Source organism: Amphiprion ocellaris, chromosome 6 (assembly GCF_022539595.1).
Source record: "Amphiprion ocellaris isolate individual 3 ecotype Okinawa chromosome 6, ASM2253959v1, whole genome shotgun sequence".
Lineage (NCBI taxonomy): Eukaryota > Metazoa > Chordata > Actinopteri > Pomacentridae > Amphiprion > Amphiprion ocellaris.
The window spans coordinates 11,117,057-11,142,991 of NC_072771.1; the positions used below are offsets into that span (position 1 = coordinate 11,117,057).

At 39.5% G+C, this 25,935-nt stretch overlaps 1 protein-coding gene and 1 long non-coding RNA gene across 2 annotated transcripts; one reads left to right on the top strand and one right to left on the bottom strand.

The window, feature by feature from the left end:
- Window positions 1-76: 76 nt before the first annotated feature.
- On the bottom strand, window positions 77-25,935 carry oclnb (occludin b). Its single transcript, XM_023273342.3, has 17 exons — window positions 25,779-25,935; window positions 21,973-23,239; window positions 21,262-21,297; window positions 20,974-21,152; window positions 19,982-20,153; window positions 19,815-19,865; window positions 17,557-17,655; window positions 15,968-16,073; window positions 15,747-15,858; window positions 14,152-14,205; window positions 12,340-13,024; window positions 11,008-11,172; window positions 7,909-8,024; window positions 5,783-5,887; window positions 1,853-2,024; window positions 1,214-1,255; window positions 77-1,084 (listed from the first exon to the last, which is right to left on the bottom strand). Exons 2-17 carry the CDS (start codon window positions 23,221-23,223, stop codon window positions 986-988), a joined length of 3,444 nt encoding a protein of 1,147 aa, XP_023129110.2. The 5' UTR covers window positions 23,224-23,239; window positions 25,779-25,935; the 3' UTR covers window positions 77-985.
- On the top strand, window positions 6,618-7,255 carry LOC118470496 (uncharacterized). The gene is made up of 3 exons (XR_004847586.2): window positions 6,618-6,705; window positions 6,777-6,878; window positions 7,089-7,255. It is a non-coding gene; the product is annotated as an uncharacterized LOC118470496 (long non-coding RNA).

Here is a 25,935-nt window from a genome sequence, read left to right on the forward strand (position 1 = left end):
ACAGCAGAATTACCATCGCAGTTTCACGTATCAGTGGAACTCATGTCAATGTGTTATTTTAAACAGTCACACAATGTAAGTAACGATTGCATGTTTATTGAACGTTTACATTGCACAATATACAGACGGATACATTTTAACGACGGCACCATGTACACTATGCGTCCATCTCAAAGGAAGAGCCCATGGCTGTTAAAAAAATAATCGGCAGAATTCAAAGAAACGGACAAGGTGGTGGGATTGTTTGAATAACGTGGAAGTGAAATTATTTCCTGGAAATTACCATTTTAATAGCACATGGAGCATCAATGATGATTTAGTTAATCTGGGGTTTTCCCTTAAATATCCACTATGAGAAAAGACCACAATAGCAAGGACAGAGGTTCATCTTTTACACAGTTTTATGGAAAACAACAGAAGAGTACAGAAAGGCTTAAAACACAACTATTTAATACTAGAAATAAATGTTTTATTACTTTTATTTATTTACACTGGATAGGGAGTGACCTAATGATGGCAACAAATGCATGTCTTATTTTAGCTGTGCCTTAATTTTACATGAAATTGTCAAGCTTGTTTTGTTTATTTGTAAAGCTATAAAAGAAACAGAACAACCGTTCCATGAAAATGACTAGCACTGGTACAAAATATCTCACAATACATCTCTCCTTGTCTAAATCCAGAAGACAAACAAAACACAATACATTTTATACACATTCATTGTTAGTAAAAATAGTTCTCTGTGTAACTGACAGAGGTTTCAGAGTTGGTCAAAGACAATAATAAAGAATGCACATTTCATTCAACCCTTCCCTTGTGGAAAATCTGGATTGGTTGATTAAAAAAAATTAAAATATAGTGGCAATAGGCTGCCACCATAGCAATCACAAATATTTTTGTAATAAAGTCACACAATTAAAAACAGCAGGGTGGGAAATTGCAGATTTGTCTCTTTCTCTGCATGAACAGGGTCACAGGTGAAGGTTCAAGGTCGGCGGTCATATTCACTGATCTTTCTCTTGATGTGTGACAGTTTGGACCTGAGATATTTACACCGCTTCTTCTTAATTTGATAGTCTGATGACTGTAGAAGATTAATAATAATTCAGGAATAATTCAGTAATTTAAACCATTTGATTTCATCACATTATCTCAAAGAACTGTATTTCACTGTAAAGAACAACACTGCCAAAAATCTGAATATATGCCTTACCTTCTTTAGATTCTTCAGCCTGGTGTATTCATTCATGGCATCCTGAAATTACAAAAATATTTTGTTATTCTCAAGTGACCACTCAAAAGAAAACATGTTTTCCAGATTCACAACAACTTTTATGGATAATCAAAGAGCACAAGCCATTTCAGTGGCATGGCTTTGTTTTTGGTCCAACATTGCGAAACCTTTATAATTGTATTTTCAGTAGCATTAGAGGATTCTGCAATTTAATGTCTGTAAATCATAATGAATAAAACTTTAACATATCAGTATTGTAGATCTCCAGCAAAACCTTCTGCAAATTAAGCCACCTCTATTTATGTCCAAGCATAAGAAACTCTATCATAAACTAAATGTAATGTACACCCTAGAAAAAAATGCAACATGTTTTTTATAGATGGGCAAGAACAGTCTGTCTGTCTGTCTGTAGTGGATGGTCAATGGTTAAAATTTCCCAGACCTCATGGCTATATGTGAATCATTATCCTTAAGATGTTCTCATTAACTGACCACTTTCTCATCCTTATTTAAATGTTATTTTATTTTGGCGTCATAATCACTGATCATTGACGAGCCAAGTAAAGGAAGACTGGCCAACCTCACTTCAAAGGGACAAAAGTGGCACTGTTGCCTCACCAGGAACTGTGGACTGCCCTCAGGATGTTGGTCCAGCTCTCTGTCCAGATCAGCTAAGTCCTGGTTTAAGTTGTCCAGTTCAGTCTGCAGGCCTTTGTACTCATGGTGATCTCGGTCAAACTCCCGTTTGTAGCTCAGACGCTCTTGCTCATCCACAATGGAGGGAAACAAGCTACAGATAAGACCAGAAAAAAATTCATTTACACAGTTTATTATGTGAACTAGAAATATTCTTTATTGAATACATTTCATGGTGTGGATATCAAATGGATTTGTGGTTAGGAAATACAGAAAATCCCAGTGAAGGACAGTGTTATTTATCATAAATAATTTAGCATGTCATTACTTATCATAACGAGAAAAATGCAGCCTCAAGGGGGCACAAGCCAGTGTCCTCCGTGTGCCGATCCCAACCCCGGATAAATGCAGAGGGTTGTGTCTGGAAGGGCATCTGACGCAAAACCTATGTCAGATCTAATATTCGTATCAATCCTACAACTTCTATACCAGATCAATTGAGGCCCAGGTTAACAACGATCGACATCGGTGCTGGTGACCCACAGGGTGCTGGTAGAAACTGGGCTACTGCTAGTCGAAGAAGGGGAGGACGAAGGTGTGTTCGTTGGCAGAGAGAGAAGAGGAAAGTCTAGTCTACAGCTGAGAGTCGGGATTTTGAATGTTGGGACTATGACAGGAACAGCTAGAGTTGGATGACATGATGCAGAGGAGGAAGGTGGATATACTGTATGTTCAGGAGACCAGGTGGAAAGGTAGCAAGGCTCGAAGTTTAGGAGCAGGGTTCAACTGTTTTGTCATGGCATGTATGGGTGCGGTATGCATAGTTTGTGTTAACTGATTATAATTTCAGTTCAATTATTTATCAGTTATTATTTTATGGCATTTAAACAGTTTTTACATGCTTAATTTAGTAACATTTGCATTATTCTAATTTACACGGCCACAGTATTTGGTTATTTCAAGCTAATGTACTCATAAGAGCTAAGGACAAAAATAGGAGCCTGTCGCTTTAAGAAAGTGCGGTGATCTGTGTGATGCTAGGTACTGTGTGGGCAGAGGCCTGAGAGCTGAGAGGAGCTCACGGTTTTCTGACCTTGTTGGGACTGTTTAGGTTTTGTGCATATTTAAAGCCATGTTTAGACGGAAAACGTGTCGTCTATTTTTTGTATTTTTTGTTCAATAAACGTGAGAAGGTGAACCTTTGTGGGGGACACACTTTTTGAAACGCGTCAGCCATAAGCTCCCGTAGATGGTTTTATTGGAAAATTTACTTTTGCAAGGATAGGAAGAGAAATAGAGAAGGAGTTTTCTTGAATGAGAAGTTTGCTAGGAGATGTTCTAGAGGTAAAAAGACTGTCAGATAGCGCAATGAGTCTGAAGCTAGAAATTGAAGGTGCGATGTTCATTGTTCTTAGTGGTTATGCCCCACAGGCAGTACCGGTATGCGAGTTAGAAGAGAAGGAGAAATTCTGGAGGGAGTTTGATGATGTGATGCATAGTATCCTCAGAAGTGAGAGAGTGGTGATTGGTGCAGACTTCAGTGGATATGTTTGTGCAGGCAACAGAGGTGTTGAGGAAATGATGGGCAGGTTTGGTATCCAGGATAGGAATGCAGAAGGACAGATGGTGGTAGACCTTGCAATAAGGATGAAAATGGTTCTAGTGAATACTGTCTTCCAGAAGAGGCAGGAACATATGGTGACTTATAAGAGCAGAGATGGGTGCACACAGGTAGACAACATCTTGTATAGACAGTGCAATCTGAAGGAGATCTGTGAGTGCAAAGTAGTGGTAGGTGAGTGTAGCCAGACAGCATAGTAGTGCAGCATACATGGTGTGTAGGATGACATGGTGGTGGGGAGTTGAGACAGGCTCTGGATGGTCAGGAAGTGCTTCCAGATGACTGGACAACTACAGCTAATGTGATCATGGAGACAAGTAGTAAAGTACTTGGTGTGTCATCTGGAAGAAAAGTACATAAGGAGACTTGGTGGTGGAATGACGAAGTGCATGCGTGTATACAGAGAAAGAGGTTAGCTAAGAAGAAGTGGGACACTGAGAAGTGTAGACAGTAGTACAGGGAGATGCAGCATAAGGTGAAAGTAGAGGTGGCAAAGGTAAAACAAAGGATGACTTGTATGCTAGGTTGGACAGTAAGCAGGGAGACACTGATTTATATAGGATGGCGAGGCAAAGAGATAGAGATGGGAAGGACGTGCAGCAGATCAGGTAGATTAAGGATTGAGATTGAAATGTATTGACAGGTGCCAGAAGTGTGAAGGGAAGATGGAAAGAATACTTTGAAGAGTTTATGAAAGAGGAAAATGAGAGGGAACGAAGAGTAGAAGAGGTGACCATTGTGGACCAAGAAGATTAGTAAGGGTGAAGTGAAGAGGGCATTCAAGAGGATGAAAAGTGGAAAGGCAGCTGGTCCTGATGATATACCTGTGGAGGTATAGAAGTGTCTAGGAGAGGTGGCATGAGTTTCTGGCTAGGTTGTTCAACAAGATCTTAGAGGGTGAGAAGATGCCTGAGGAATGGATGAGAAGTGTGCTATTGCTGATTTTTAATAACAAGGGAGATGTAGAAAGTTGTGGCAACTACAGAGGAATACAACTGATGAGCCAAACAATGAAGTTATGGAAAAGAGTAGTGGAAGCTAGACTAAGGACAGAATTGAGCATTTGTGAGCAGCAGTATGGTTTCATACCAAGAAAGAATACTACAGATGTAGTATTTGCTTTGAGGATGTTGATAAAGTACAGAGAAGGTCGGAGGGAGCTGCATTGTGGCTTTGTAGATCTAGAGAAAACATGACACGGTGCCGAGAGAGGAACTGTGGTATACTGTAGTATTAGGAAGTGTGGAGTGACAGAAGTATGTTAGAGTGGTACTCTCTAAGACAGTGGTAAGGTGTACTGTAGGCATGACAGATGAGTTCAAGGTGGAGGTGTGACTGCATCAAGGATCAGCTCTGATTCCCTTCTTGTTCGCTATTGTGATGGACAGGCTGAGAGATGAGGTTAAACAGGAATCTTTATGGACTATAATGTTTGCAGATGACATTGTGATTTGTAGTGAGAAGAGGTAGCAGGTGGATGAAAATCTAGAGAGGTGGAGGTGTGCCCTGGAAAGGAGAAGCATAAAGGTTAGCCGCAGCAAGACATAATACATGTGTGTGAATGAGAGGGACCCAAGTGGAATGGTGAGGTTACAGGAAGTAGAGATAAAGAAGGTGGAGGATTTTAAGTATATAGGGTCAACAGTCCAGAGCAACAGAGTGTGGAAAAGAGGGGAAGAAGCGTGTTCAAACAGGTTGGAACAGGCGGAGAAAAGTGTCAGGTGTGATGTGTGATAAAAGAGTATCAGCAAGAAAGAAGAAAAACGAAAGAAAACGATGGTGAGACCAGTGATGTTGTATGGTTTAGAGACAGTGAAACTAGGAAAAGACAGGAGGCCGAGCTGGAAGTAGCAGAGATTAAAATGTTGAGGTTCTCTTTGGGAGTGGCCAGGATGGACAGAATCAGGAATGAGTACATCAAAGTACAGTGCATGTTAGATGTTTTGGAGATAAAGTCAGAGAAGCCAGACTGAGTTGGTTTGGACATGTACAGATGCAGAACTCAGCATCCTTCTACCAATATATTCACTATCATGCTGAGTTTTGAATTGCCATGCAGGAGGCCTAGAAGAAGAGCAGGTTTATGGATGTAGTGAAAGAGAAAATGAAGTTAGTTGGTGTGACAGAAGAGGATGCAGAGGATAGGGTTAGATGGAAGCAGATGTTTCACTGTGCTGACCCCTGAAGGGAAAAGTCGAAAGGAAAAGAACAAGATTTCTCATAATGGGAAAAGCAGGTTCAAATCTTTCACATAATCAAACTGGTTATCATATTACACCACTTCCACTCACACACTGAAGTCCTCTTCCTCTAGGTCATCTCCTGATTCCACACCAGTATCATAGTCCTTTAGCCTAGGTTTCAGGCCTCCCACAGAGCTGCTGATGTCCGAGTCTCTGCAAACAGAATAGTTGATTCATACAATTTTATAGCAGCCTTGTCAACTATCTTTTATATCAAAGCTATCACTAAACCAGTGGACCAAGTAAATCAGTCTGTATACAGTGGTGTTAACATGGTCCAAAACTTCATCCTCCAAACTCTAATGTTCATTCAGGAATCTATAACCTTCAACACAGTCAACCTAGGTCTGCTGTGAAACAATGTCTTCCAGCTGAGTCTGCCTGGCTTCACCACAGATGGAGCACAGATTTCCTGAATGACAGTAGGCAGTACCAGGGAGACATGTCTTATTGATAATATGTTTTTGCATCATTACCCAGGATGGGAACTGAACATCAGTTCACCAGACTTTGGAATCTGGGGCACCTCTGAAATGACTCCATGTGACTCTCCTGACCCGTTCAAGCCAATAATTTTCTTTGTCAGATGTTTGTTGAGCTCCTCAGACTTTCAGTCAGCAGCTTTAGTCAGTTGTAATCATTCGTCAAACCAATTTGATTAACACAGTTTTCTGCATCACCAAAACTGATAATTGAAGTTGCTGTATGTACATTTTTAATCCAACAGATTTTGACATATTTCCAAAAGACCAATAATAAATCTATAAAAGAACCACAATGCATTGCAGTTTTTTGTGGTAAAGACAGAGGGTTTTCAAACCATATGTGACCGGCTGATTAGCTGTCATGCCTCACAGCTGCGGGGGGGGCGGGGGGGGCGGTGGCACTAATGACTGGCTTGGCCGTTGCACCTGGGGTTCAAATTGACCGGCGGACATACCTCCACTGCACTTCTGGAAAGTCCTGGACAGGTATGTGCTGTGCAGCATGCGAAACACTGGTAAGCTTTGGATTTTGTATTAATATCATTTTTTCTTTTAAGACCAGTGTTCTGTGGCTGCGGTGGAGTCCTCGGCGGACTGGTGGACCGGTGTCCTGGCTTAGCGGCGGCGGCGTCATGGGATTGTAGGGTCGGACAGCTGAGGTAACCGAAATGTTTGTTTATGATTATTATCGTTCCATTGCTTTACTGTGGTTAAACATTTCTTTGTTGTTTCATTACAGTTTTGCCTCTGTTGCCTTGTCTTTTTGCTTTTCTTTGATTTAGTTTCTAGTCGTTTTACCTAGTTTTACGTCATTTTGCTTGGTTGGAGTTTAGTTTCGTTTTCTACCCGTGCGTTTTGTTCATTTTTAGGTTGCCGTGGCTGTGTTCTCTGGCTCAGTTAGTCAGGTTTCTCCCCTCCACAGCTGCACAGGGTCTGTGACCTCCAGTTTTAATAACTGCGTTTATATTAACATTAGTGTGTGTTGTGTGCCTGACATACTTTTGTATAATAATAAAACTGTATTTATATATTTGTATACATTCGCCTCTGTACTCATTTGTGCGCATACGTGATTTTTTTTTTAGTAGGGGAAACCCACTGAGAGGCAGTATTAACATTCTTAGGGTGAAAGTCCCTAGGTGGCGTTGTCGGTTCCGTGTTAAAAACAAGAAGTCCCTCACCAGTCCTAACTTGGTTACACATACATGGTCTTTACAAGTCTATGGTAGACATTACATTTCAGCTGTTGCAGTGTTTATCATTCATCGGGATAAATTATTTATTTTTCATGTAGCATAAGCCTAAAGATTTGACTTGACTTACATTGTATTTGAACATGTATCTAGGTATACATTTTCTACATCTATTTATTTAGGTTATTAATTAAGTTGGGGTTTTTTTTTTTTTTTTTTTTTTTTTAAACTTTTTTAAAAAAATATTTTGGACTGATGCTACTTAATAAAGCCAAAGATTATGGCAGAGTCTGTGATAAAATCTTTACCATTACAGGAACTCTGGTTAAGCAACAACAGTTGCTTAACCTGTTGTAAAGCAACTGTTCCTGACAGCTAGCTTGTCCTTGGCAAGGTTAGATTCCTAGCCAAGTTGTCAAGAGAAACTGAGCACTGACTGGGCAGTGCAAATATACCAAACAAGACTAAAAGGTACACAATATAAAGCATAACTTACCCGGGTAGGTAAAGGGGCTTATGGTGGTCTAGCTGGTCCAGGTAGTCTCTAGAACTCCCAATTTTGTCATTGTGGTCATTAACCAGCACCTCTGGTTCACCAGACACATTGTTTACCTGCAGCAAAAACAAAGTCATACATTCAGAGTTTGAGTTACTCTAGAGTTAAATCTGAAGATCAGTTTTAGTGACCCCAAACTGAATTAAGTTCAATTTCTATAGTTCAAGTTAAAGATATAAAATGATAATACTTTCATTTTGAGGGTAAGAAACATCCACTTATACAATGAAGATCACTGTAAAAAAAAAAAAAAAAAAAAAAAAAAAAAAAAAAAAATTTATATGTAAACTTTTCAAGACACTCAAAGATGCTTTACAATGTTGGCAAGAATGCAGAAAAAAGCATATAGTTAAAATGGTAGTTCTGGTGTAACAAAAAAAAAAAAAAAACAGATGATGGCATCAGTAATTTCATCTTGGGCCAGAGAACAACAACTTTATAACACGACCACAAATTGCGAGCAAGAAAAGGGTAAGCATTCAAGTCAAATTGACAGGGACTAATTGTGAAGTTGCATTATGGGAAGTGCAGGATACAACTTTTCTGAACCTTGTGCAACACTAAAGACTACAAAATAAATATATTGTGGTTTCTGCTGGTTCAATGCTGACCACTCCCATTTTTAAATGTATTTAAAAAGTCCCACAACTTTACGAAATTGTTATACTAAATTTATAGTGTTCCTTTCTAAGGACAATACAGTTTAAGCTGATAAGTAACTTGTATTGCTTGACTTTTTACCATATCACAACTTGCCACTTAAAACTACTGAATTAGTTTACACTGTGTTAAAGTTTCGGGATCATTGAACATTTTTGCTTCAAAAAAAGAAAACGTTTGCACATATACCTATCACCATCAGTGCTAATAAATATTACTGCAATACTTCAGATGACTTAAAGAATTCTGCGAGGACTTTTTATTTCTTATTTTTTAGAATGTGCTTTGAGAGACTGGTTCTCACGCACATCAAAGACTGCCCCCCCCCGCCCCGGACACTCAGCTCCCTCTAGTTTGCATACCGAGCGAACAGATCCACAGAGGACGCCATCGCCATAGCTCTGCACACTGTGCTGAGCCACCTGGAACAACCGCAGAGCTATGCCAGGATACTCTTTTTGGATTACAGCTCGGCATTCAGTACAATCATTCCAGACATCCTGATCAACAAACTGGACACCCTGGGCCTCTCCCCTCTCACATGCACCTGGATTAAGGACTTTTTAACCAACAGACCCCAGTCTGTGAGACTTGGTCCCCACCTTTCCTCCACCTGCACACTGAACACCGGTACACCACAGGGCTGTGTGCTGAGCCCCCTCCTGTACTGTCTCTACACCTGTGACTGCAGACCAGTCCACAGAAACAACATCATCGTCAAATTTGCTGATGACACCACAGTGGTCGGTCTGATCTCAGAAGGAGACGAGACAGCCTACAGAGAGGAGGTCCAGAAACTCACAACCTGGTGTTCAGAAAACAACCTGACACTAAACACCTCAAAGACAAAGGAGATCATCATGGACTTCAGGAGGAACAGAACTGACCCGCCCCCCCTCTACATCAAAAGGAAAGAGTCCACACATTCAGGTTCCTGGGAGTTTAGATCTCCGATGACCTCTCCTGGACAGACAACATCACAACTGTCATAAAGAAGGCTCAGCAGCGGCTACACTTCCTGAGAGTCCTCAGGAAGAACAGCTGGACAGGAAGCTGCTGCTTGCCTTCTACAGCTCATCCATAGGGAGCCTGCTGACGTACTGTGTTTTCAGGTTCACAGTTCACATCCCAGTTCTCAGCTTTTTGATCTGTTGCCCTCTTGGAAGGCATTAAAGATGTATTAAAGCAAGGACAAACAGACTTTAAAACAGCTTCTTTCCGAGAGCCATCACCACCCTGAACTCTCACATGTCTCATGTCACGCACCCAGCCAACAATACAATGTGAAATGTGCAATATACACCACTGCCTCATTCACTCTATTTATATTCACTCTGTTATTTATACTGTACATTTGTAAATAGACTGTTTGCACTATCTTTAAGATTTCTTTGCACTGAAAAGGAGAAGCTCTCCAATCTCAATACACACTGGAAAATGACAATAAAGCATATTCTATTCTATTCTATTCTAATAAAATCATAGTAACTTTATTATCACATTAATAAACCAACAATGGGATTTTTTTTCTTCATGTCAGTCATTGTACATATTTTAAATCTATTTTTTCTCCCACAAAAGCTCACTTGCCTCAGGTTTCTGACAGGTTTACCTGAGGCTCCTCTCTTACCTGTAACAGTTTAAGCTATAGAAACTATCGCTCCATATGAAGAACACTGCTTGCATGAGCTATTCACCAGGACCAACCGGTTCAACTACTTTTCCCTGCATGCTTGAATTCCACTGATACTATCACTACCATCAACAGGAAGCCTGAGACAATGTCTCTTAGCCAGTACAATTGCTGAGATATCAGATTTGAAAGCAAACTACTGGGAAAGTTTACACACTTGGAACGAAAGCTATGCTGCTATGGAAGTAGTTTTCAGGTAAACACTTTCATTTGTGCCACTGCCTTCAGAAGGTAAATTATGGCAATTTTTACATCCGATAATCAGGATTTTTAAGTGTTGTTTATCTGCTGTATGTTCTGATAGTTCTAGTATTATTTATTTTTAAAACCCATCATCTTGCCAGCACAGCACAGAGTGGCTAAACAGACCACACCCAGAAACTGCAAACGAAACTATCCAGCCTTGCCTCATGTCTCCAACACACAGAGACAGACAGATGGGCATACTATGTCACTTAAAAAGTACAGTACAGTACAAAACACAAAGTTTTAAATAATTTTTGCTTTAGTTTACCAAGTTTCAAAATATTTTTAACTAGAATTTTGCGTTTGTTGAACTGACCTAATGTCCTTATTTTAGTCTTAGTTCACTGAATAAAATTGCATTTACCTGATTCAGGCTTTTGCTGTTAAGCAAACATATTGTTCAAATAGTGACCTACAAACACAGTCCCACACAAACTCACCCACTCCCCGATACTGTTGTGAAGACCAGTATTGACCACCTTCACTTCCTCCCAGAGAATACGGTCCTGGCCCCAGCGCCTGATCTTTGAGCGAGTCTTGACTGCAAACACCAGCAGGATGATGAGGGCAACAAAGACCAGAAAGCCCAGGATGATAGCTATGGCCTGCAAGAACCACAGAAACCAAGTGAGCTGAAATTAAGTTCATTAACATACATAAGTAAATAACAGAGAGGCCTCAAAATGAGAGGTAACCAAGACTCACACTTATGAAAACTAGGTCTGAGTGAACAAAAAAGGGGTTATCTCTAAAAATCTACTGCTTCAGGTTCAGTTCAGCAAAATTTCCCAAAAACTCTAAAGAAAAGTGTTGCACTAATCCAATAGAAAAAAGTACTTATTTTAACATGGCAACTTTGAAATATAAGCCTGTCTTGAAAGAATGACTACATTTGCATGCATGTAAGTAACTGGGTTACAGTCAGCTTTCCTTAAGAAGTTGACCTCTTCATATAAACTACAAACCTTGTCCTCATAATATGCAGTTGTGTTTCTGATGTGCTTCTTACAAGTGTGCATGTTCATGGCAAAAGAAAGCAGACAAGGAAAGTAACATTTGAATATTTTCTAGATTTAGTTAGTTACTTCAGTGCATGTAATCACTTGTCCTATTTATCCACCACAGTGATCATTTTGTCAGCTACAGCCCTGTATAATGTGGTGGATTATAGGTTCTCTATAAAGATTCTGCAAAGTCGATTTTTAGGTCATAGTGAACTAAATGAAATTCAGTTACTGTCTGGATGCCATAGTAGAACACTGCAATAAATCTTGATGAACAGTAATGATAAAGTGATTAAATGGAGCTAAAACATCCAAAAACACAGGAATGGTCTTTTAATATTCACATTTGCCCAAAGCTGCTTCATAAATTACTTCTGTAAATCAAAACTGTTTTTATATCTTGTAAGAGTTTGGAGAGTAACAAATTTTTACAGTGGAAATATTTAAGTATTAATAAGATGAATTTTTCTGTGGATCTAGAGGTGGGCTACACCTGTCATTAGTGATATCCATTCAAACACATTATTTATTCTCAGATTCTGACCTCATATTAAACTCGACTCAAAATTAGAAAGAAGTTGGTATATTTGTCTTTAAAAAAGACTAAATCAGGTTTGACTGTGGTACCAGTATCTACAATACTTCTACAACATATTTAAACAAAGTGATTTAGCAATTATTGAGAAATAAGCCATACGGCAAATGGAACCTGTCCCACAGAACCCACAACACCAAAAATAAGAAAAGAAAAAGACAAATGTAACACACCTCTTGGGGCTCCACCACACAGTAATGGTAAAGGTACTGGTTGAGGAAGATGCCCTGGGCCTGAGTCTGAGTCTGGTACTGGGCACACAGCTGGCGAACCTGGTTGTAATACATAGATCCTGTGGACTGTGCTGTTGGGTTCACCGCCACCAGATACACAATAGTGGCAATGATCATCAGAAATGCCAAGACAGCACAGATAATGATGGTTGCTAGGTAGAACTTTGATGAGCGGGCAGCATTTTGCCTGGAAACAACCAAGACAAATATGATGAGGACAGCTATGAAGGTAATGGCAGCTATGGCAATAATAAAGCCTTTGCCAGCTTTGGGATCCATTTGTGTTCCATAGCCATAGGAACCGCTGCTGCCAATACCGCTACCATATGAGCCACCAAATGAGCCACCAAATGAGCCACCATATGAGCTGCCATACGAGCCGCCATAACCTGGCAACAAGCCAGTTCCACCTCCCAGACCCATGAGGCTCATATCATAGTCCCAAGCCAGGGTGGAGGCAACACACGCAAACACAGCCACACACATGACGATGATGATGATACATAATATCTTCATCACACCTGGTGGTGATGTCCAGCGATAGAAGTGAAGCATTTTGTCTCCTGGATAGTAGGAAAAAGCTGGGTTGGACATGAGCTCACTGTGCCTATGTCTGCTGCTGTGGCTGCAACAGAAGAAGAAAAAGAAGCTGTGGTCAATGTCTGTGATTTGACAACATTTTAGCATAATGGTAAAACACAAATCACTGATATTAAAATAATTCAGCTATGCCAGTAATACTGGTCAAAACTAACATGCTTTTGAGAGAGCTAGCAACAAACCTTTAACTGGAAATTTTTTTTTTCCTATTCTGGTAATCTACTTTTAATTGTTGTTAAAAATAAAAATTCAACATTTTGTAAATCCTCTTGTTGTCGTAATCCCATTTGGATAGGATTAGTCTGACTCACTGGATGCTGACTTTGAGCATAAGACTGCTATTCTCGTTGTGCATTCCATGCAGCATTCTCCTTCCCTTCTGTTATCCATGCATTAGTTTTTTCATAAGCCCTCTTCACCATGGGAAACAATAACATCCTCCGAACAGCAACCCACACACTGAAAATGGCACGTTTTGACGAGTACTGGGATCAGCACTGACTGAGCTGGAGAATAGTCTGGCTATGCAAGACTATGTAATTTAACTCATTATCCTGGGTGTCACTTTAACTATTATAAAATATAGGTTGTCTGCATGAGACATGGTCATTCAGCAAGACTAGAATGGAGAATACCTATAAATCTGATTACAGCTGAATTGATGACTTTTTATGAGGTTGTGCTCATCTGATGGCCTTTAGTTTTTCTGTTATTGTATTGGTTTCCACAACAGCATGGTGTATAAAATAGCACAAAAATATCAATTTTAATTTCTTAGTGGCTTAAGGATTTGACTTGAAATTTATAAAACATATAAATGTGTGTCAGTTTGGCATTAACAGTCATCAAAAAAGTTGAAGATTAATATGTTGTTAATTGACTGACTCATTTGCTGATTTTTTAAAATGAAGTATTAACATCTAACCCAGTTTACTGCTTTTAAAAATCCTACAAAATTTTAATGGATTTTACAGATTTTGCCATATGGTCATACAGGTAGGCAAAGAGAGCCCACCTGTATGGGTCTGTCACAGCAGTATGTATACTGAAAAAATAAAAATGCTGTATGCAAGTTAACACCGTTTAAATCAGCCCTATCATTAAATTACTGAACTAAATGCAGGACTGAGAGACAAATGTAGGTCAACTTACTGTTTGCTACCACTTGGCTGGTATGATGGATGGCTGTGTTTGTTGCTCGGCATACTGAAATGCAAAATGAGAAGACACAGTCACTGATGTTGCACATGAAAATACTGAAGTATAATCTGAACTTTCAGATTGACCATCTTTGCTGTGGTGCCACATACCAGCAGCCTGCCTTTTGTTATCCCAAAGATCATGGGCATCTGATAATAACTTTCAGACGATTTACCAGACACCAGGTAGCAGTGCGTGTTGAATCTGTTTTCCTGAATCACCTGCATTCATTTACTCTGTTTGAAAATGAACTATCAGGGAAAGTAATAGAGATATTGATTGAATTAGGTAAATCAGCACTTAGAAATGCATTTGAATTTATATACTTCAATGTCGGGATGGGTGCCATCTGAAATTATAAATATTATTTCCAGTATAACAGGTGTTGTACTAATCTACTTTGAGAAATATAAAAATGTTTTTTTCTATCAAACCTTGCATTCTAAGAAAAAAAGCCAGACTATCAAATATTTAGAACCACAAGCAATCCTGCAAATGCTGTCTAAATAACACTGTCAACAAAATCAGATTGAAGGAATAAGAGAGCAGGATTGAATATCTGAGGATAGTTTCAATGTCAGCTTGTAGTGCTTGACAAATCGGAATACTCTGGGCTGTCGATGCATAAGTACTAACACAAAGAATCGTGGTTCCATATCCAGTCCTGTGAATAAAGACAGTGGCTTCTTAGAGGACACAGTAGGACATTCAGCATGCAAAACACTATGCTTGTGTTAACAAGATAATGATTTGTGAAATAGTAAAGAAATTTAGCAGCCTGATGGTGAAGTTGCTTCATTCAAAATCCATTATCTGTACACCGCTTAATCCTGATTAGGGTCGTGGGGGGGATGGGGCCTATCCCAGCTGATTTAGGGAAAGGCAGGGGACACCCTGGACAGGTCGCCAGTCTATCACGGAGCTAAAGACAAAATAAATCTTCAAATCCTGACCTTCCCCAGTAAAGCTAATGCTAAGCTATTCAATCAAAACAAGAGGGCAGCCTGCTGCCTGGACTTTAGATTTGTTTGTGGCACAACAAACTGAGTGGAGATATGTATGCTGGCACAAACTGAAACTGTCCATTTGAAGACAGCTGTTGAATAAGTAGCCTGCAATCCACAGAGCATGATACATGCCATCTTTTGACTCAAGTATATTGCTGTCCTCCACTTGGCCCTAGATCACCTCAGTAACTGGTGATACCTGCTAATTCAGATTCTTTTGAGGTTCTACAGAGCTTTTCAACAGGGAAATACACTATTTCTGCATTTTAGTCACACTGAAAAGCATGCCTTTAAAAATAGCTTAGGCCTTATTTAAAGTAAATTTAAGGGGAAACAACTGGCATTTAAAACTACAAATTACAGTTAGCTAAACGTTCAGCCAACAGAGTTCCAAATTCGAATTCCAGGAGACAACGACGGTTTTAAATAGATTATAATAAGTTTCGCTCCACTACTGTACGTCCTCTGCACAGGACACTTAGTCCATCTCTAACCACAGTTCAGCATTCACATTGTGTAAGAAGTTTGAAATGGACTCACCTTGTGTGATGGACCGTCTGTTCCGGATGAACACAGCTGTGACCCTCAGATGAAGAACAAAGACAATGAAAACACTGACTGTGCGCGTGATCGCCTCTACCCGCACAGCATACTCAGCTGAGTCGGAAGAGACCCTCCTACAGGTGTGTGTCTGTCACGTGGTCTCCTCACCAGGTCAAACAGGACTAACCGGCCCGGTCGTCTTCCCGTCCCGTTCATACCGAACACAAGGAAGAGGCAGGAGGGGACGCCACCACTCCAAGGCCCCAGGATGTCATGACTGAGGCTTTGCGAGCGCTGAGTTTCCAGCTGTGGAGTAGGCTTACACTAAAATTTCATGAACAAAAATGGTAATACAATGAAAAATATAATGTAATATGAAATCCAAAAATAACAGAGCTTATGTTTCAATTAGTTTTATTGTCAGAGTATACGGTCCATCATTTTCCATTTGTTTAAATTTCAGTATTATCAATTCCACATTTAAAAACAGTTGCACAGGTACAGTGTAAGAAAGTCTTCATCTAAAACTTAATGGAAGTCATAGCCTAGGTAATTTGCTGATATAAAATCTTAAATACCATTTTGTATTGCTCTAGTGTAACCTGAAGCATGAAAGGCCGTCATGCTCATCCAGCAAAAACAAAACAACTCCAGAGTTGCAAAACCTGATACTGGGCAAACACCTCAACCCTACGAAACCAGTCCTCCATGCTGCATACCAGTACAGTCACTGAGACATCAGAAAACACAGCCGCACCTCCTTCAGCACAGATTCCTGGATTTACTGAGGAATTAATTGACCCATTCTCACTTTACTACTTGTAATGTAAACAACTTTTTGAATAAAAAGTTGCTCAAAACATTGACTTTCTAGAAAGAAACTGATTTGTTGGGAAATTAAAATGGTCCATAATAACTGTACAGCAGATCTACCACTGTTATTAAAACATTTAGATCTTGCTCTTACATATTTACTATAGATAACAAGAAACAATTATTTACAAATATTCATTTGCTATGACCAACTAATTTCTCGTTATACTAAGGATAAATAGCCTACATTCAATTAACAAAAATACAAATTCTAAACACATATTGTTTGGATTTTACTGTTTCATAGTTGTGTAAACTTCATTAGCTACCATTGTTCATTTCCACTAACTGAGCTTGGACAGCAGTCGAAGAAAAGGCTGATAAAAGACTCACAAAAACAGCATAGTTTCAGAGATAAATAGTAAGCAAGACTAACTATAAAACACATTATATTCTGTATTTTGACTTCAGCAACAAAGTGAGAGACAATTCATACATTGTGCTCATGAGAGTTTACATCATACCTCACAATTTAACAGAAGCCTTCTGCAAAGAAGAGAATCAGGATAAAAAACAATAACAGTGTACTTTGGCATTATGACACACACAGTAGAGAATTATTAATTATTTCACCTCCATCCATGTTCCCATATTCCATTTTTAATGAAGCTTACTTTTCTTTGCCTTTTACATTTATCTATGAGGACAATCATCACCGGTGATGTTCCTACCTAAGACAATGATTTTTTAGTCTGTTATCATGGCATTAGCAAAGGCAGTAATTTCTGCTTTGTGATTATTGCACATCTGTGTGATCAGTAATTCTGTGTTTACTAAAATTGAGTACCGTTTCACCTGAAAGAGACATACTCTTGTTCAATTCCCACCTCAGTCCCACGACTGTCCTTTGTGGAACAAAGCATGTATTTTCAGCTGCAGACCGCAGCATGGATCAAAGATATGTTAACTGTGGGGATTAGTTGAGGACATTCTAGTCCTTGACCTTGTCATACTCCTGAATCTTCTGTTTGATATGAGAGAGCTTGTTTTTTAGGTACTCACACCTCTCTCTTTTTTCCAAATATGTTGGGTCCTGACAAGAAAACAGAACAGAAATGAACACAAAACAATAACAGAAATAATTTACATAAATTCTTAGTGAAATTTCTATGAATCAGGAACATTTTCCCTGGTAAACAGACATTATTAGGGACTTTAACTAATACTTCTTCGCATAGTTCAGTATATCACACAAACATTAATTAGGTAAACAGAAGTTTTTGAGAATCGAACTCCTATGTAAAAATACGACTTTCAGTTTGCTCTAATAAAAATAACAGACTTACAGAGTTACTTTACAACTACATAAAAATGGGGGAATTGAGGCACAGACTTAAGAAAAAAAAGAAAAAAGTCAAATCAAGAGCCTGATACTTGGTTACCAACACAGTTTCAAGAATTGAAAACACTGAATCCTATAATTGCCATAGCATCTTTCTCAACAACCTATTCTTTCTGTCAAACTCAGCAGCAGCAGTATGTAATATACTGTTATAAAATTGTACTTTTCCAGCCCAAGTGTGTACAGCCTGATGACATGACCAAGGTTAGTATCTCAGACATTCCAAAGTCACAGATGACAACAGGCCAAGTACTACTCTTTAATAAAAGGCAAATGCACAGTAGCCATGAGCATGTTTTGTTTACTTTTGTCTCTTAGTTATTTGCTATATTGAGTATTTAGTAAAGCAAGAAAGTGTACTAATTTTACCGTCCAGTTTAATTACAGTCACCCTACAGAATAATACAGGTAGTGAGGGACAATAGTTATATCTATAGATGATGTTAGCTGTGTTACATTCTATTTTCCCTTGTCTGAATGCACAAAGAGAATAAACAGCCAACTATACTTTGTTAGTTTCTTCAAGTTGATGACAACATAGTTGCATTCTCCAAGCGCGACTCATGGATTTCTGAATCCAAATACTTGAGCAGAGTAGTCTGCTTTTTGTTGAGGTAATTGGGAAAGACTGGCCTGATAAGCTTCTACTTTGACTGTAAATGCTTTTGTTAAGATGGCACAGTGGTGACTATGTCATTCAAGCATCATTTAACCACTATAAATTGCTTAAATGTGTTTAGTATCAGAAAAAAATTTAGTTATACTTTGGAATAACAGTGCAAAAGTGGCAATAGTAGAGACAGATGCTATCATTAATCTCTTATCAGCATTAATGCAACAAATCCTGGCCCAGACTTTATACTTTTTATTAGGGTTCCAAGACAAAGTGATCATTTGTATCTGTTTGTTTAACTGACTTCATGGCTGAGGTGTTAGCTGGAACTATAAATTAGTGTATCCATTACTGACATGTTGTCGCATCTATGGATAACAAAAATTCTACTGGACTCAACTCAGTGACAGCGAGCAGAGGAGAGATGGGTTGAGTGAGCTAAGGAGAGGAGACAGAGGTAAATACTATGCTAAGAGCTGAGTTTTAGTTCTTAGCATGCCCTGCATTTTTATATTTATTATTATTTCTGCTATACCTTACTATTAAAAATAACATAAAAGACAGAAAGATTTGATTTTTAAAATTTCAGTGGCAATTGGTTTGGCCATAATGATGTTGTTTTTTAAAATAGGTTTGTGTTATATTCACTATTTATTCTGATACCGTACACTTAAATGATTGTGCTCTGTGCAGAATAAATCCTTGTACGTGACCACGACTATGCACTTACAAGAAATAATAGAATGATTGTAACTTTTCCTCCATTCATTCATCCACTTCTTTTGACATGTGTCTACGTCCAAGTTTGCTACCGTCTAAATTGCAAAAATAGATTGGTAGATAGAAGAACTTACACAAAAAGTGATATCCGGGATGTTAAATTGTGACTTTGGAACACCACTTTCAATTTCACGTTCAAAAACTTTATAAAAAGAAAGAAGAGTGCAAAAAAGATTTGACTTATCCTTGGAACTAAAATAATATCTTGGCTTCTGATGCTTTGATTTTCACCCTGACTTTTTTCACTTCTTGTCTCAAGTAAGAATCCCCCAAAATTGTGCTGTATAAAAAATCCCTTTAGTGCAAGCATTATTAAAGGAAATTTCTTGGTAGCTTATATTTTTGGTAATCTATATTTTTGCTGCACATGGACATAAAAGGATGCAAACACTTGATAGAAACAGAATTTTCTCCCACAGACTTTAATTATGAATCTAATTTCATAAAGCATACTTACAGATTTCTTCCTCTGATATTCCATTAAAATACTACTGATCCGTTCCTTCTCCTGAAACAAAATTAGGGTGTTACTAGACGTGGTTACATGGGAAGTATCCAAGAATGTTTTGGAGTACATGCATGTGTGTGTATGTGTGTTAGTCTGGAGCTGAGTAAGAGTTGTACCATTTGACTGGAAGGTCGGGAGGGAAGGTTCTGCATCATCTCATCCATCTCTTCAAACTTCTTGGCCATGGCCTGGACTTCTGCATGCAGCTCCTTGTACTCAGCATATTGGTCATTGAAAACAGCCTTGTACTGCTCCCTCTCTTCATCTGAATGAATGCTGGGGTACTTCCTGTGGAAACAGGACAGTAGACACGCTTTCTTGGACCACTGGATACATTCACACAGCAACTAAATACGTCAGCAGGAACTAAGGATGACAATATCAATCTGTCCATGTAGCACAACTACTGGCCAGATTACCGCAAAATACACTGTGGAATTTCCTGTAAAAAGTATTATAAGATAGCTTTAAATGTTTTCAATACTACCTTACAACTGATTTTGGGTTCCCATATGTACTAGTATATTGAAACTAATCATTCCACCTGCACACAATGATCACTAAGATACATTCTTCTAACATATACGAAAAATGCTTTTCAAAGTCTATCTAAAGTAAAGAAGGCTTCAGCAATCTGAGTTAGAAAGCTCAAATTGGTATCCTTCACAGTCACTGCTGAGCCACAGCAGTGGCCAGAAACACAAAAAGGTGGTTCAAACTTGGTTTAAAAGAGACTGAGTTCAAGTCTGGGCCTGGGACCTTTCTATGTGGAGTTTGCATGTTCTCCCTGTGTCTGTGTGGGTTTTCACTGAGTTCTTCAGCTTCCTCCAACAGTCCAAAGACATGTTGAGGTTAACTGGTGATTCTAAATTGTCTGTGGGTGAGAATGTGAGTGTTTGGTTGTCTGTCTCTCTGTGGCCCTGTGATAGACTGGCAACCTGTCCAGGTGAATCCTGCCTTCGCCCAAAGTCAGCTGGGATAGACTCCCCACGACTCTCCACAGGATTAGGCAGTATATAGAGGTGGGGTACGCTTGAGTCTCACAGCCAAAGGTGTTTGGACAGAGCAATATATATTTGGAAAATGTGATAAAGACGGTAACACTCACGCCACATAGTCAGCTATAACAACAGGTTTGGGGATGTGTCCAGCTGGTATGTGACCTCGAAGAATCTCTGGCTCTAGCAGCATCAGTGGAGCAGCTGCTGGATTGTGTGTAGTGTCCATGATGTCTGGCTGGATGGTAGGGAGAGGAGTCTGCTCTGAGGCCCTGGAAGCTAAGCCCAACTACAGTACACAAAGGGATGAGTTCAGTTCACACACACTCTGTGCAACTGGGTGTCTACTGAATTCTTAGTTAAGAGTTAGTCATTAAAAGGCAATCCTTGATACTTACTATAGATAATGGGACTGATGAGCCAATGGTTTTCATCTAGGTTTAGGGTGATAGAAAGAAGAGATGGGAATTGATTTATTATTATGTTCACTGTTTTCAAAGTCAGAAAGTCATTAAACTGCCTTTAAATGATCTTCTCCAGTGTTTTTGAATGATATAAACCCTAAATGATCTTCTTGAGTATTTTTGAATGATACAAACCCCTTACTACTGGTCACTATAGTTTAGTTGTAATCTCTACGATAGAATGTTTATATTGAAGAAACCAATGGCTTGCTGGAAGATTAAATTTTGACAATTTTCCTACACCTGTGTGTCCATAAAAGCAAAGTCCATAAAAGCACCTGCAGGTCTCTATTTTATTCCATTCAGACACTGCAGAAAATTATTTGACATATTGGTAACTGTATGTCTAGTTTAATGGGTTATATCACTAAATTATGTCCAGTGTACACAGCATCAGGCTACATTGTGTTCCAGCTCTGTCATGACTGCCAAAGATGTTCCACTGCAGCTGGATTAAGGACTAAGGGTTGGGATAAGCATTTAATTGCAATGGTTAATAGTTAGGGGCTAGGTAATGCATTATGCCAAAAAAAAGTCACATCTATAGAAAAACAAACGTGCGTGTGCGTGCGTGTGTGTGTGTGTGTGTGTGTGTGTGTGTGTGTGTGTGTGTGTGTGTGTGTGTGTGTGTGTGTGTGTGTGCACCTCCTGTGCCAGCCCCTCTGTCCTCATCCTGGCTGCTTCATGCCTCCACAGCTTCAGACACACTCCTGTACTAATAAAGTAGAGCACCATGGTGATGAAGAGAAAGACAATGGCAGCTGTCTGGCCAGCCTCAGTGCGACAGAATGCCCCATTTACTCCATTATTGAAGACAGGTATGTTGCACAGGCCCCCTCGAGTTGTGTCCCTCACATACACTATCCCTGCTGCTAAATACAGTACGGCCAATACCAGATTTATGGAGCACTCTGTGAGGGGCCACCAGGAAGAGTCGAGAAGGATGGCTCTGTAGTACAGCGTCATTCCGAGAACAAGAAGAATAACAGTCACTATCCATGCAAGACCAGCCACCACCAGGACAAAAGGTGTCTTGGGGCCTGTATAGTAACTGCCCCCATTTCCAAATGCACCAGCACCTCCACCAATCCCTCCAAATAGCTGTGGTTGTGAGTATCCATACATATTGAACCACTCGTTGTCCTTATGAACATACGCGCAGACACAGGCAAACACAGCAGCTCCAAGCAGCAGTTGTACACAACCCAGAATCCGAAGTAGGCCTGCCCAGGATTTCATGTAGGCATAGCGCTGGTGGTACTCTTCAACCCGGTCCTGGTAGGTCTGAATTGAGAAATTGGTAGGCACTGCAGATGCAGATTCTAGAGCTTCGGCACTCAGTAACAGTTGATCTTGTTCTCTCTGAGAGGTGTAGCACTCTCCAGAGTTGCCATAGTGGTCCCGATAATAGCCGGGAAGGGATGGAGATGGAGGAGCAGAGTGGGGAGGTGAGCAAGGGACTCCTGCTGTGGTGTGACAGTTGGCACTCTTCTTGGTTGAGGAGGCTGGGGAGTGAGGAGGAGAGAGAGGTGGGGGAGGAGGACGGATGGACCATCCCTTGCAGCCACGGTTACCACTGTTACCACGGAAGAAGTTCTTGACGGAGTCGGGGATGAAGCGGTGGACTGGCTTAATGTCCATGGCATCACAGTCATCCTCCATTGGCTCATCATCGCTGGAAGGGTTGAGGGACTCGGGTCCAACAGCAGGCTGTTCAGGAAGAGGAGGAGGTGGGAGGGGGTCTAAGCTGACTGTTGGCATTGTCCCGTGCAAGAGTGGTGGGGGTGGAGGAAATTCCGGGTCTCGCCACTGGGAGCCCACAGGGACCTGGTCATAGTGTGGGATCTCCCTAACTCGATCAAACCTGGTGACAGAACCAACTCCTGCTGAAGACATTGGGACTCTATGCTCACTATGGAGACAAACACAGAGAATTAACAGTCTACTGTGTACTCTACTTGTTTTATGGCACTTATCCAGGTTGTTTTCTATTGACTAGATCCTTGCTTAAGTTGTATCTATTTGCAGGTGTATGTTGCTTTGGATAAAAGCATCTGCTGAATGAAATTGTAGAATTATACAATTGTACTGCCAATGGCTGGACCAACAATGGCTTTAAAGGATAATTATGTTTTATCAAAAAGTGGGCTTTCGTTTAATGGCTTTAGACATAAATCATATAAATTATGATAAAACTGTACCATAAAGTAATTGCTGAGATCTAGTAGCAAATAGGGAAACATGCCAACAAACAAGTCAGATGTGGAAACAAACATGAGTAAAAAGCACATGATGATTAAAAGTTGTAAACAGCTTTTCAGATTGTGACCTGAGATGAGTATCTGATCTGATCTAATATTATTGAGGTCCAGTTTTTCTGGACAAACTTGTCTAAAATAGACAAGACTAGACAAGACTGCTGATGGTCTGCTAATCTATTGTGTTACTTTCCTATCTTCAATCAAAAGTATGATTTCTTAGTATGAGAGCATTAGTTCTTCAATATATGTTCAGAGTTTGTAGTGCTCTCCCTCAAAACTTCATAAACTTAATAAACTTCATCGATCCCACAGTGGGGAAAGTTCACCGTTACAGCAGCTCCAAAGGAGAAAAAGTATAAACGCAGTACAAGAATAAATTAGAAACACAGTGCAAAAACACAGAGAATATTATATACACTGATTAATTATAATAATTATTATTATTTTTTTAAGAAGACTATATACATGAGGATGAGGTTGAAACAGTTATTGCACATAAGTGGTATGCATATGTAATGGGAAAAACTGCAGCAGTAACAGAGGTCGACCAGTTTAGAAGACGGCATTGTAAAGTCTTACAGATGCTGGAATAAAGGACCTGCAGAAACGCTTCTTCTTACCCTGTCCTATCACTCCAACACTCTTGCTTAGATACAAATCTGCTCTGCTCCTGCTCAAAACTATTCCTCTGCTCTCAGATACACATTTTGCTGCAGTAAATGTCCTGTGCTTTAGTTTTAGTGTGTCTTAACACTCACACTGCTCCTGCAAACTTCTGCTCTCAGATTTGTCCTCTTGCTCTCGGATCTTTGTTAAACAACCCTGTCCAAAGCCCCCAACCAATGAAGAGTAGTGACATACTAATCGCTGGAGTGATCTTAATGCTGAAGAACATCTATCCTCACTTGAGCTTGTTGTGTGTTTCTAGGTTTTAAAAAGTCAGGATAAAACTGGCACAAACTCTTTAATTAATTCACATAGTTTAAACCCCCAAGTGATGCCTGCCTGTTAGTTGTCACCTTGTGTTTTAGCTGTGCGATTTTACAATTTGTATTATTAGTACAACTACAGTACTTTTTTCTGGTGGCTGTGCTAACTTAGAAGGATCACGGTAGAAGCTGAGTCCTCAGATGTGCTATGGTTGTAGAGTAAAACAGCTTAAAAGCCGTACAAAGTTAGAAAAAAAAGCTTAAGTTTGACTGTATAGATCCCAAAACATGCCAACACATTGCCCCTAAGATGATTTATTGTCATTGTTTGAATGCTTTACTCCCCACTTTCTTTCTCGAGTTTCCTGTTTTTTTTTTGTTGTTTTTTTTGTTGTTTTTTTGAATCAAAGTTGCACTCTAAGTTAAACCCCATTGCTTAAGTTATAGTAGCAGGTTTGCCTGTCTTGTTTTGTCAAAACCAACAGTCCAAAATGGAGATATCACAGAAAAGCAGAAAATCATCACACCGGAGAAGTTTTCTGCTGATTAGTGTCATAAGATGACATGTTCTGAATATACTTTATGGTCTGTAAATTTCAACAATCTGCATTCCCAAAAGGTTGAACACATATAGTATAAAATCATAAGAAATACCAAAAAAATAAAGCAAACACTGGAGGCAGTTATCAAAGTTTGAACGTTGTAACTACAGAATGGGGCCCACAGCAAACTGATGAGGAACAGCTTGTCTCACTGAAGTGATAAGAAAATAATGGATGCCATGTTTCAGTTTCTTCAAACAACAGAGAAATTTTAAGCAATTAAATGTCTTGATAGTTCCACTGTCGTTTTGTTTTGTTTTTAAATGCATTTACTTTCTTGGCATCACAGATGAGATTAAGCCCATGTACAATTTTAGAGCGTGAGCTCTGGGTCACTGAGGCTTAACGTGCTCACTGCTCCTATGATGTAAAAGTGCAACACTTTGTCTAATTACTAGCACAGTGTAACTTGCAGATTTAATGATAACTTGTACATTAGTTTCCTGTTAAACAGTTTGGTCTAACAGTTCGTCAGGTTGTAAAAAAAAAAAACTTGATGAAATTATATCGTCCTGGAAGCAGAAAACAGGTGAAGGAATCACTTCACTCAACAAAGCGATGCACTTTATATTTAGAAACTATGCCATCTATTTACGTGATGCAATCTACATTCCTGTCAGCAAAAAGAAAATTAATAGGATATTTGGACACTGCCTTACCTGCTGATTAGCCGATTCTCCGTCTCTTTTTCTCGGTGGAACAGACAGAAACATCCTGCCTAAAACTCTGCCTTTGTGCTGTCGCTCTCTAACACTGATCTCAGGTCAGCAGACAATGTGAACGCAGCTGAAATGAGGCTGATTACAAAGAAAGAAA